Below are 12,356 nucleotides of genomic sequence, written 5' to 3'. Positions count from 1 at the left end.
TTTGTTTTCCTTGCAGGTTAAGTTCAGTGAACTAACTGTTGACATGTTCCGGATGTTACAAGCCTTGGAAAGGGAGCCAATGAATTTAGCTTCCCAGATGAATAAGCCAGGAATGCAGGTATCCTCTCCCTACTTTTGCAATTTTGGTAACACTCTTACTGCTTCTGCTTTCCCATGGAATACTATTATCCAACAAGTGCTATGAGCGTGAATAAAGAGCTCTTTTGCCCTGGCCGGGTGGCTCAGTTGGTTGGAGCATTGTCCCGATATGCCAGGGTTTCAGGTTCGATCGATCCCTGGTTAGAGCACATGCAAGAGTCAACCAGTGAGTGCATGGATAGGTGGAGCAAGAGGTCAGTGTTTCTCTCTCTCTCTCTCTGTTTGTCTGAAATCAATAAATTTTTTAAAAGAGCTCTCGATAAAATACAGGAAATATAGATAAGCATAATAATAGTAGCAAAAAGATATTTGATGAAGAGGATAGTAAAAGTAGGCATTCATAATTCATCTATCAAATACAGCTTGTATGGGTATTGTTTTGTGTGTGTAAATACAGGAATCAGCTGACAAGCCTACAAGGCGAGAAAACCCCCACAAGTACCTGCTCTACAAACCCACCTTCAGCCAACTGTACACTTTCTTAGCAGCATCTTTTAAGGTATATATGATCCAGCATTTTTTACTATATGGGGAAAGTGTGCCCTAAGTGGAATGTGAGAGTCACTCTTCTCTTTGAATATTTGAGTCAAGAATTTAAGTAAAATATGAAATTGAAACTGCCTTTAGAATATCCTAATCATAGCAATTTTCAGAATGGAAATTGCTTATGATTCTCTGAATGTTCGTTGCCAGTAATTAATGAGGCTATTGCTTAATTATTTTCCTTCCTCTAGGTTTTTATTACTAAACTACTTTAGGCATAAGAGTCAGTGCAGAACTTAAAAAACCGGAGTAGGTTGCATAGGTCTGTTATATATTCAGGCGACTCAGGGAAATAGTTTGGTCATTGAAAGAGCTGTGAGGAGTAGGGAATTCCTGCAAAGTCTAATAAGAAAGCTGTGGACGGGAGTTTGTCTCTTAGACCTTTAGTCAGGATCTTTACTTCTCCATTTCAAGTTTTCCAGAGAACATTCTCTAAATTATGGGGGTTTTGAAGCAGGTAATGTCTTCAAAACTTTTGGCAGATATTGTAGATTATAGATTAATAATGAATCTTGGCCGTGTAGACAGAAGTTGGAACCAGCAAGAGTGGCTCGGCTCTTGGAGAAGATAGTAATGTGTCAGATTAGGTTCCTGTTTTCCCCACACCTTTGAAATGTAGTGAGCTTTAAATGAAACTCTTGTTTTCCCTGTTTGTTGTTTTGTGTATGTGATTTTTTTAAATTGCAGGAGCTGCCTGCCAACAGTGTGCTTCTGATTTACCTTTCGGCCACCGGTGTTTTCCCAGCAGGTCGTTCTGATAGTGAAGGTACAATAAAGGAATGCTCCTGTGTGAGCCGGGCTTGAACTCTCTTTATTTCTACAAGACGGCAGCCTGTAGCCCACAGACCACCTCCAGCTTTCCAGAGAGGCCTCCAAATTGGAAACCTTGTTTATTTGTTGAATCAGCAATCTTATAGATACCCCATTCTATTTTATATGCTGAGATACTATACATTGAAGGCCATACATCATCAGCAAATTCACATACTGTGTGCTTCGCTATCAGGTTTGCCAAAAGCATACATATATATGAAACGACCAAGCCTAATGATCTACTTCACATCATTGAATTTTTCTGAGCCTTTAGTGCTTTAGGGAATCTGGTCGGCGGCTTCATGTGGCTGAAAGTCTTTGTAGAAATCAGTACACTTTTGTAACTGTGAAGGTTCAAGTCCTTGTCCATGATTTTGTTTTCTGTCCTTCCTTTATTGGGTTTTTATGGATTCAACCTGTAGAATATTGGGATGCTGTTTCGGAATAAAAACTTAAAACTGTCCAGAGTAAATGAGTCCAGAATATATGAAATTGGTCAGAATAGGTGAGTAACTGGTATGTAAATGAGGCATTTAAATCTCTGTCTGGACAAAAAAATATTTATTTCTTAACATCCTTAACATTTTCCTCCTCATCTGTTTGTTGAAATTTGCATTCCTTTATACAGTGCATGTCCCTGCCATCTTCCTTGCATGACCTGCAGATCCTCTTAATGTGTTAAAATGAAAACAAAACAAACCTCAAAGCCTTTTCATTGCAGTGATTTTTTAAGAGATAAAACATAGCAGCACTAAAAGTGGTGTGAAGTTATAAACTACTTAAGTTGTTTGTAATAAAGTTAGTAATTTTATTTATAAATAATAATTTCCATATCTTCTCTACTGTCAAATCAGATGTCGGGGCTCCTGCATAATATATTGACCTGTTGTTTTACTTTTTTCAAAGTACAGTGGTACTACAATAGGTACTAACTGAGTAATCGTTTAAGATAGATTATTCCTAACACCCCTCAGTTGCTGTTCTATTTAGGCAGGGGTTTAACTAACTGATATGACCAGTGGGCAAAGGCCAACTTCAAAACTGGAACTACAGTGGTTAGTATAATAGTGATAAAATAATGGATTTTTTTCACACACTGAAATTTGGCAGTTATTTTCCTAAGAATGAAGATTTTTTTCAGCAAGAACTTTCAAGTTTTATTCCAAATATTTTTCTAAATTTTAACAATTAATGGCTTACTTAAAATTATATTTAGAAATAATTAGGGCTTGAGTCTGCAATATCTTACTTAGTTAGGCCTGAGATTTTAATTTTGCTTGAAATGTAAAAGTCGTTTTGAGCATCCAGATCTCTATCCCTTTTATTACCCAGAATAATGGGAGGCAGCCAATTCTTGTTTTGTTTCTCATTATATTCTGTCTGAAGAACTGATGAATAATTAAATGATTTTTTTAAATGTTGAAATAGACAACATGCTGAAATCATTTAAATGCTGCATTAAATGAAAATGTTAAATTTTAAAATAATTAAAATGGTTTGTAATTATCTTCCACTTGTATCAGTGAGAGATTCACACAGTACCTTTGAAAATCGACAGTGTTGCTCTCTGATTGAAGTCTAGGATTCTTCCCTTTGTTTTCATAGGTCCTTATGATTTTGGAGGGGTACTTACTAATAGTAACCGGGATATTATAAATGGAGATGCCATCCATAAAAGAAATCAGTCCCACAAAGAAATGCACTGGTATGTATTCTACTGTCTCTTCATATTATAAAAATTGTAGTTCTCTCTTATGAAATATTAAGTGAAGCAGAGCTGGGCATGGCTCAGTGGTTGAGCATCAACCTAGGATCCAAAAGATCGTGGTTCGATTCCCGGTCGGGGCACATTCCCAGGTTGTGGGCTCGATCAGTGACTCTCTCATCATTGATGTTTCAACTCTCTCTCTCTCTCTTCCTCTCTCTGAAATCAATAAAGATATATTAAAAAATAAAAAAATAAAGCGCTTAAAAAAAAAATTCAGTGAAGTGGGGACTTTTTCTAGTAATAGAAATACTCTTTTAGGCTGCTATTGATAACACTTATCTGGATTCTAGCAGTACTTCCGTCTCTGACTGTCCTAGGAAATTAGAGTTTTGGGCTGAAATATATATATATATATTTTTTTTTTTAAATTTTCATTGAGTATCAGTTATATGTCAGGCAGTGTTCAATTACTGGAGCTATGTCAGTGAACAAAATTACATTTAAGTTGGAGGAGATTATAGATATATATGTACATAAATAATATATCAGGACATAATATGTGTAACATCAATTGATAACATCTGTTGATTTGGTATAGCACAAATGAACTCAGTTATGATTTCAAGTAGAATATACCACTAAAGTTGCTCTTTTTCTAAGTACAACATTCACTGGTTGAGCCATTATTGGCTCTAGAATTTCTCTAGCTGAGAGACAGAAATCTGGTTATACAGGACCTGGACTTGTTTGAAACTGCATTTCTAATAGCGCCTTACATAAAAATGTTAACTGTTCATACTGATGAATGGGGCAGAGAGGGAGATGTTTCCAGTTATTCTAGCTAACAGTCCACCAAGCCATACGTTGGTGCTGTTGTTGACCTTAGTTGTAAATGATTTATATTAGGAAAACTTGTATTTGAAGTATATTGAGGTTTGATGATATTGCTCATTGACACATTATTTTATATATTTATATTTACATTTACATCAATATTTATCTATACACACACATTGTCCATTAAGCTGGAAAGAGTATGCACCAAAATTGTGATCTTAGGCAGTGGCTCCCAAATACCCGTTACTGGTCTTTTAGCTGTTGGATCCAGTAGGTCTTCTGTTTAAGAAGCACTCAGCTGGCTCTGATGAAATGTCCAGAGGAAACTTAAAGAACAGTAAAAGGGCCCAGCCAGTTTGGCTCAGTGGTTAGTGCGTTGGCCCACAGACTGAAGGGTCGTGGGTTTGATTCCAGCCAAGGGCATGTACCTCAGTTGCAGGCTCAATCCCTGGCGCCAGTTGGTGCAGGAGGCAACTGATAGATGTGTCTCTCTCACATCAATGTTTCTCTGTCTCCCTCTTTCTTCCACTCTCTCTTCCACTCTCTAAAAAGTCAGTGAAAAAAATATCCTTGGGTCAGATTGAAAAAAACAAAAAAGAAGAGTAAAAGGGAAGCCTCTGTTATTGTCTGCAGTATTAAGATGTAGCTTGAAATACTAAAAAATCTTTAAAATAGGTATAGATTTTGAAAGACTCATTGAAATACAAATCTGGTTGTGTTATTACGTCTTTGTTTTCAAAACATGTTTTTAAAGGGGCTTTTAAATACTAAACAAGTACGTAAATGCTGACTTCTGAGATTTTCATATGTATTTAGTCCATCTTTAAATATATAGACTTCTCTTTAGCTTGGATATTCTTGTTTAATAATTATCTCTGAATTTTTTTCCAAATAAAACTTAATACAGACATTTTTTGTCTTTTGCTTTATTAATCTTTGTTTTTCCCTCAGCGCTATGATGAAAAGGAGACATGAGCAGCCGAAACTGAAGAAGAAAAGTTCTCAGACTTGTCGATGTAGTTACTCAGTTATTCATTGTTATTGTCTTCCCAGCCTCCACCCCGGAGACCTCTATCCTTTCACGAGGAAGCCCCTGTTTATCATCGTGGACTCGTCCAACAGCGTCGCATACAAGGTGAGTTCCATGAGCACCGTGGCACACGTTAATGCTGTGGCACCGCCCCGAGGTAACCGGTCTTCACCTGTGCCTCTTTATGTTGCTTTATTTTATTTCGTTTTACACAGTTTGTATTTAGTCTTTCTTTTCTTTTGAGGTTGTGCATGCTAGTCAGGATCTGGTGCTATGAATAGAGACAAGAAGAAAACGCATGAATGGACACTCAGTGGAAAATTATAAACCCTCCTGCAGGAAAAAAATGCAAGATTTCCAAGAGCCCTGGTGGAAGGTTCACTTTCGTTATATAACCCAGAATGATTTTCTTTTGTAGAGGGGAGAAGTACGTGGGCACATTTTATTTTCTAGTTTTGAGAACTTTTCCCCCATCTACACACTGAGCTGCTGTGGTTTAAGGGAAATTTCTATCTCATGTTTTACAGTTACAGTCATTGAATATCAACATAGATGGTCTTAAATGCACTTACTTAAAAAATTTGTGACAATAAGTAAAAAGAGATGGCCCCAAGTGCTGAAACAAGTGACAGGGATCTAACTCAAAGGTCATTTGTTTTATATTTTGCTATTGAAGCAATGTTTTTCAACAACCATATAAAGAATGTCAGCAGCAAAACACTTGAAAGTAGAGTATTGGAGTTCAAACTGTAGTAATTTACAGGAAAATGGAAACAGAATTTCTGGAGTGCTTTGTGTGGTTGGACTATTTCGTTAGTGAACAGTATGCTCAGAAATATGCTGGGATCTGCATGTTTAAACTGCCAGTTAAAACTGTTTCTGTTGTGGGTGTTCATGTGATTGGGTGGAGAAGCAGGCACCGGTCAGTTTATTTCAGGAGAGCAGTGGAGTGTCCGCAGCCAGGAGAGCTGACCCTAAGCATGTGCTTTCCATCTAAATTTCACATTCAGTTTCATTTTTTAACGTCTGAATTCCAAGAGCATTCAACCCACCCTAAACTCTCCAGCATGTTTTCTGCTACGTATTTTGTCAGGTTTACAACTTTGATTTTGGGGAAAATTAGCTGATATTTTCTTAAGTCAGGTGTGTGTTGTTCATCTTTTTGAGGGAGTGAGAGATTGCCGAAGGAAAAAGTTTATTAACTACCCCATTTAAACTTAAAAAACCAGCGGAGTCCAGGCATTCGTGTCTTCCCAGAATTCCAAAGAAGCATTGTCTTTGTCAATGAGAAGGAATCATTTGCTGCACTTAAGGATGTGACAGGAAGTATGTTGCTTATATGCTCCAGCATTCGTTGAGAGTATTTTAGAAGCCTCGTAATTTCTCTCCATTTAATTGCATATTATTTGATAGCACCTTTTATAATCTCAAAAATATCTTTCATTATATGTGCGTGCTATTTCCAGAGTACTTCTTGGATGTAGAATGAGTATTGGATGCTGGCTGGGGTTTTTTTGTTGTTTTTTTGGTTTGGTTTGTTTTTTTTAATCCTTACCCAAGGATATTTTTTCCATTGCTTTTTCAGAGAGAGTGCAAGGGGGAGAGAGGCACATTGATGTAAGAGAGACACATCGATTGGTTGCCTCCTGCATGAAGCGGGGCCGACACTCTAACCACTGAGCCAAACTGGCTAGGGCTGGATGCTGTTTTTTTAAAAAAAATATCACTGTGCATACTTGGAAATGATTTAATTCTAGATTTTTATATTCTAACCCTTAGGATAACAGTGGAATAATAGAAAGGTGTTTTTTTTGCTTTTGTTTTGCTTTGTTTTGGTCTGTTTGCTTTTGATGGCACATGCAGTATAACTCCTCTAAAAAATTAAATTGTCCAGAACACACTGGTCTTCAGAAATGAAATGAGGAGCCCGTGTGCAGTATGCAAATCAGAGCACAGCACAGACCAGTTTGGCCTTTTTAAAAATTAATATTCTTTAATGCCTCTCAACCAAGTATACAGTTCTCTGTGTTAACATACTGTGTTAACACTAAGGTGTCTGATATTTACTTTCTCCACAAAGCCTCTTTAAAAAGTCTTAAACTACCATTTGCAAGTTTCTCATAAAAAAGGAGAGAGCTGTGTGACTGAGCTATTATTTCTGGAGTTCCTACTTTGCTATATATGTCTCATACATGTGAATGTTTTATGAACATATATGTATTTCCTAAACGCTTCTTCATATATTAGCACAAACACTTCATGTTATTTTCTTCATTTAAATATTACATTTTTATCTTTATGAAAGTAACTCATGCATATAGTAGTTTAAAGCTGTAGTTCTTAACTCTCTGTGTGCACCAGAAACATTCAGAGCCCTTTTCAAAGCCACTTGTTCCAGGGTCCCAGCCCCTGTGATTCTGATTCACTGGGCGGGGGTGGGGGCTCAGGTGTCGGTGTAGTTCCAGTGTGTTGTTAGGGTGAGAACTACTCAGTTAGCAAGTTCCACCAGCTGAAACAGTAGTTTCCTGCTCTCTTGCCCGATCCCTGTTTGGCTCTTTGCAAAGGCCACACCATTTATATCTTTTTTAGCTGATCATTTTGGCATTTGACCATCATTTTTCTAAATAACATGCTAGTGTTGGTATTTCTTGATTCTTGCGTTTTATAGGCTCTGTGTATTGATATCCCATTATAGGAGAGAAATTTAGTTTCCTTTCCCCTTTATAGCCCCAGTTTGCATTTATACCTTTTACATCCTTTTATCCACACAATAAACTTATATCATAATTTTGATTCACTGAATATTTAGTGCTTACATTATTGCGAATATAAAGTGCTTTGAACAGCTAAGCCACATAGTAAACTTTTTCTTTCCTATGCAGATTTCTGGAGCAAATAATTACCTATCTTTTTTCCATGTTGGGTTCTTTTTTTTTTTTTCCTGAATTTATCACTGATTCAAACCCAGTCTCCTCAACTGTCTAACTTCTAACTCCTTTTCAAATTGGTCGGATTCATTAGTCTCTTTATTTTATCTTTGTGATGAATGATCTTCCAAGCCTCTGAACTGTGCCCTCTACATATGCTGCACAGCTCCTATCCCAGAATCTCTTTTCATTATTACCCTGGGAATTCATCTGCCGTGTGTATTGGATCCCTCTTTCCTGTGTCTTCCTCTTGGACATTTACTCTCATTTTTGTGCAGCATCTGCTATAGTAGCTTCCTGAGGAAGAATGAACATGAGGGAAAACATTTGAAGTCTTGTACTTCTGCACATGTCTTTAATTTACCGTCACACTTTAATGGTGGTTTTGGAAGAGATTAGAAATACTTTTCCCTTCAGAACTTGGAGGCGTTGCTACATTGCTTTCTAGCTTCCAGTGTTTCTTAAGTAGTACAAAGCATTCTAATTCTGGGTTCTTCTATGTGACCTGTTTTCAGTCTCTAGAAGCTTATAGGCTCATCTCTTTGTCCTCAGTGTTTCCCATCTGTCCTTGTGTGGGCTTGCTTTTAACCATGGTGCTTGACATGTAGTGGGTGAGTCCTTTCAGTCTGGGGACTGTGCCCATCACCTTGAGTCGTCCCACTGATTTCCTTACCCCCATTTTCTCTGTTCTATCTTTTGACAACTTTTGTCATTCATATATTAGACCTTCTGGTCAAGTCCTCTGATTTTCTTGTCCTTTATTTTCCATCTAATGATCTTTTAGCTCTATAGGAAATTCCCTTGCCTTTATCTTCTAATGTTGCTATTGGGATTTTTAAATTTGTTCTTTAGATATTTCTTTCATAAAAAAATAGATGTATATAAAACACATATGCATACACATGTATAATTTCTTGGTTTTTATCCTGGTTGAAATATATTCCCTTACCTGTAAGAATATCAGTGATCATTTTAAAAGTTCTCCCTGCTCTCTGTTTCCTTCACAGTAAGGTGTTTCTGTTTCTTTTTGCTGGTACCTGTCATATTTGAGACTTTCCTCTGAGTATTGTAATTTTTGTGTATCTGCTCAGATTTAAGAGTGAAGCTGGGAAAATGGTCAGAATCTCTGAGGTTGTGGATAGGGTTTGTCACCCTGCACTGTTCAGTGTGACAATCTGGCTGGACTAGTTAGTTGGCTGGTCTAGTTAGTTGGACTAGTTAGTTGGTTAGCTTTAGGACTGTCTTCATGGCCTAGTCATATTCCCCAGAGCAGACTCAGCTACTCTGCCTGGAATACAAATGTCTGACTATTAGCATTAGGCTGGGTTTTCCCTCAAGTCTCTGTGTGTTTATATTTGTATACACATGTATCTTAATGTCCCCAGGGCCTCACACTTAAAAGGTTCTTAGTAAATATATGTTGAACCCCCCTAGGTTATCAGTCTGAAAATAATACATGTTGGATAATTAAATGAAGATAGGTACTATTTTCCTCATAGTTGAGGAAGCTTTCCCTGTGGAGTTTAAGGAACTTGCCTAACTAATACCAGCAGTCTTTGTCATTCCAAAACCCCAGCTCTTTCCACTTAGGAAAACAGGAGCTTTGCATGCTGGTCTGAGCCTCATTGCGGGGGAGAGGGATTGGAACGCCAGGATCCGTGTAACAATTACGGCCCACATTGTGGCTCTCAGATTCCATTAGAGACTAGGCCTCATCTGGAAGTGGCCTCATCTGTACTAATGTAGTACTAGTGGGAGTGCAAAAAATCCCCCTGTCATTCTGAACACTTCTTTTCAATTCTGCTTTCTTTTCTTTGAAAGAAGAAGAACTTTTGAGTGTTGAAGTAATGATGACAAGGTTGGATGCCTGCCGGTGAACACGACTTACTCATTTGTCAGAACAGTCATGTTTATCTGAACAGCCTTGTCCTGTTTGGCTGGCGGCTGCAGATTGCTGCGGCCTGTGAAGGCCCTCACGCTCACAGCAAGATTATGAAAGAGCTCTTCTGCCAGCCAGCCTCGTGCATTCCATTGCTTTCATGCTCCTTTGAAAATTTTTGGCATTCTACGGTTACATTGTGAGTTCTCATTTTATTTCTTTAGAGTTAACCTATTGGGACTTGTTAGACTTAAATGGATAGGTTGGAGTTTTTCATTATTGCTGGAAAATTCTCAGCCGTTGTCTCTTCAAAATACTGGCTGTGCCCCAGCTTCTCTCCATCTCGGGAACTTTGATTATATATATATATACACACACACACACACATAGCATTCTCACTGACTTCCACATCTCTTCACTTTAATTCTTTGTTTTCCGACTTTTTTCTCCCTCAGGTTGAGATTTGGATAATTTCTTCTGAGCTATCTTTCAATTTACAAATTCTTTCTTCAGCTGTGATTAACTTGCTATTAAACCCATTTATTGAGTTTTATATTGGCTGTGGTAATTTTCATTTCTAGAAGTTCCATTTGGTTCTCTTTAAAATAATCCATTGTTCTTTTTATACTTCCCTATTTTTTATTTTCAGGTTTGTTCTTTATTCCTTTAAACTTAATATGCATGCTTATTATTTATTATCTTTCTGATAATCTTATACTTGAAACCTTTTGCTGCTTAAAGACACCCTTTGCTATTTTTGAATCCTTGTATGCTTGGTTATCTTTGACTAGTTTCTTGTCATCCTTAAAATTATTTGTGAGAAATTCACTGATCCTAGAGTGAAGGTACTTTTATCCACAGAGGGTCTGCTTTGCTTTGCTGGACACCTGGAGGCACTCCTATTTCAGGACCCTGTTTGGGGGGATTACTTGGTGGTATGAATTTGAGCTGCAAACAAGCTGACGGCTCACTTCTAGTTAAAACCCTCAGGGATTGTTTCGCTTTGTTTGTCTCTGCTCTGCTCAGCACCAAGATAGTTTTCCCTGAGGAGGAATCTTGGGGAAGGAGGCTGTGAAGTTTGTTTTGGTTCATCCTTACATGAAGGGTGTAGCCCTTTGGGATTGTAATTTAACATGGACGGTTTTCTCTTAGACTCCCATTTCAAACAAAACCTGAGCTCTGACTTCTTTCCCCTTCTCTGGGTAGGGCCTTTAAACCCTAGATTCAAGTTGCTCGATTGCCTCAGGACAAAAGAGATCTGGAGTCAGCTCATTTTCTCCGTCTCCTCTCCTGGATTTTCCTTAACTCCTCCTTCCCAGCACCCCACATCCATTTCAGGAAATCCTCTGTCTCTAACTACTATATCCAGAATCTTAGCACCTCCACTGTCCTGGCGCTGGTCTATACCTCCATCGGCTCTCCCTGGAATTATTGTGGCAGCTTCCTAACCAGCCTTCCTCCTTCTGCCCTTGAGCCCTTGCAGCGGGCGGCTCTAAGTCAGATCCTGTCACTTCTCTGCTTGAAACCTCCAGCAGCTCCTAGTCTCACTCAGAGTAAAGGTGCTGTTACCTGCCCTCACACACCTCCTCGCCCACCCCCCTCCAGTATCTCTGATCTCTCTTGCCGGTCTCCCTATCAGTTCTCAGTCGCACTGGCCTTGCTGCTCCTCACATGTACCTGGCAGTCTTCCTTTTAGGAGCTTTGTGTTCTGGTCCCCCCTCCTTGAAGCCTCTTCCAGAGATACCCACTATTCTTCAAGCATTTGACCAGCTATTAATATAAATACATGTTCAGCAAGCAGTTAGATACGGGGTGAATGTACAAAACTCAATAGCAATCTTATGTAGGAGCTACAAGTTAAAATTTCTCCAATATATATTCAATTTATATACATTTGCCATAATTTTTAAAACATAATAGCATTGAATCATGTAATCCATATATGTGGCAAAATTATGAGACATTCCCAAAAATTTGCAAATAAAATAGGATTATCCTATGGGAGCTAAACTATAAAATTAATTACTGAATGAGTTAAAACAGAGATGTGAAGCATCCTTGAAGTTACTATTTCCCAGGCCTAAGATTTAAGTATAATCTGAAAGAAGGGAATCAGAGCCCCAAGGTCACCCCCATGACTCGTGGGTCTAAACCTATAGCCATACTCACTACAGGGTATTATTACAATAAAGAATCCAGAGCCAAATCAGCAAAGGAAAAGGCACATGGGATGAGGTCGAGAGAAAAGCAGGCTTAGACTTCTAAAAGTTTTCTCTCAGTGACATCACACAGGATGTTCCTAATTCCCCCAGCACCAGGTTGAAACGACACAGCTACAGTGTTTACCAGGGAAGTTCATGAGGGACTCAGTACCCAGGGTGTCTATTGGGGACTGATCATATAGGCACCCTGTGCCTGGCACATGCCAAAGGCCATCCTCCCAGAAAGCAAGCAGGTGTT

The 12,356-nt window shown here is 38.4% G+C and overlaps 1 protein-coding gene across 3 annotated transcripts in view; it reads left to right on the top strand.

Moving 5' to 3' along the window:
- Nucleotides 1-12,356, top strand: part of SCAI (suppressor of cancer cell invasion) — a 77,014-nt gene that overhangs the window by 50,735 nt on the left and 13,923 nt on the right. For 2 of the 3 annotated variants that reach the window (XM_016210961.2, XM_016210962.2), the window contains 5 exons: nt 17-118; nt 557-658; nt 1,390-1,468; nt 3,121-3,220; nt 5,114-5,195. In XM_016210961.2, coding sequence (XP_016066447.2) covers nt 17-118; nt 557-658; nt 1,390-1,468; nt 3,121-3,220; nt 5,114-5,195 — 465 coding nt within the window. The remainder of the gene's footprint in view (nt 1-16; nt 119-556; nt 659-1,389; nt 1,469-3,120; nt 3,221-5,113; nt 5,196-12,356) is intronic. The other variant, XM_087822908.1, reaches the window with a different exon arrangement.

Source organism: Miniopterus natalensis, chromosome 12 (genome assembly GCF_054644295.1).
Source record: "Miniopterus natalensis isolate mMinNat1 chromosome 12, mMinNat1.hap1, whole genome shotgun sequence".
Classification (NCBI taxonomy): Eukaryota; Metazoa; Chordata; class Mammalia; order Chiroptera; family Miniopteridae; genus Miniopterus; species Miniopterus natalensis.
The sequence above is the reverse complement of the archived record's forward strand: the minus strand, read 5'-3'. Positions and strand labels throughout refer to the sequence as shown.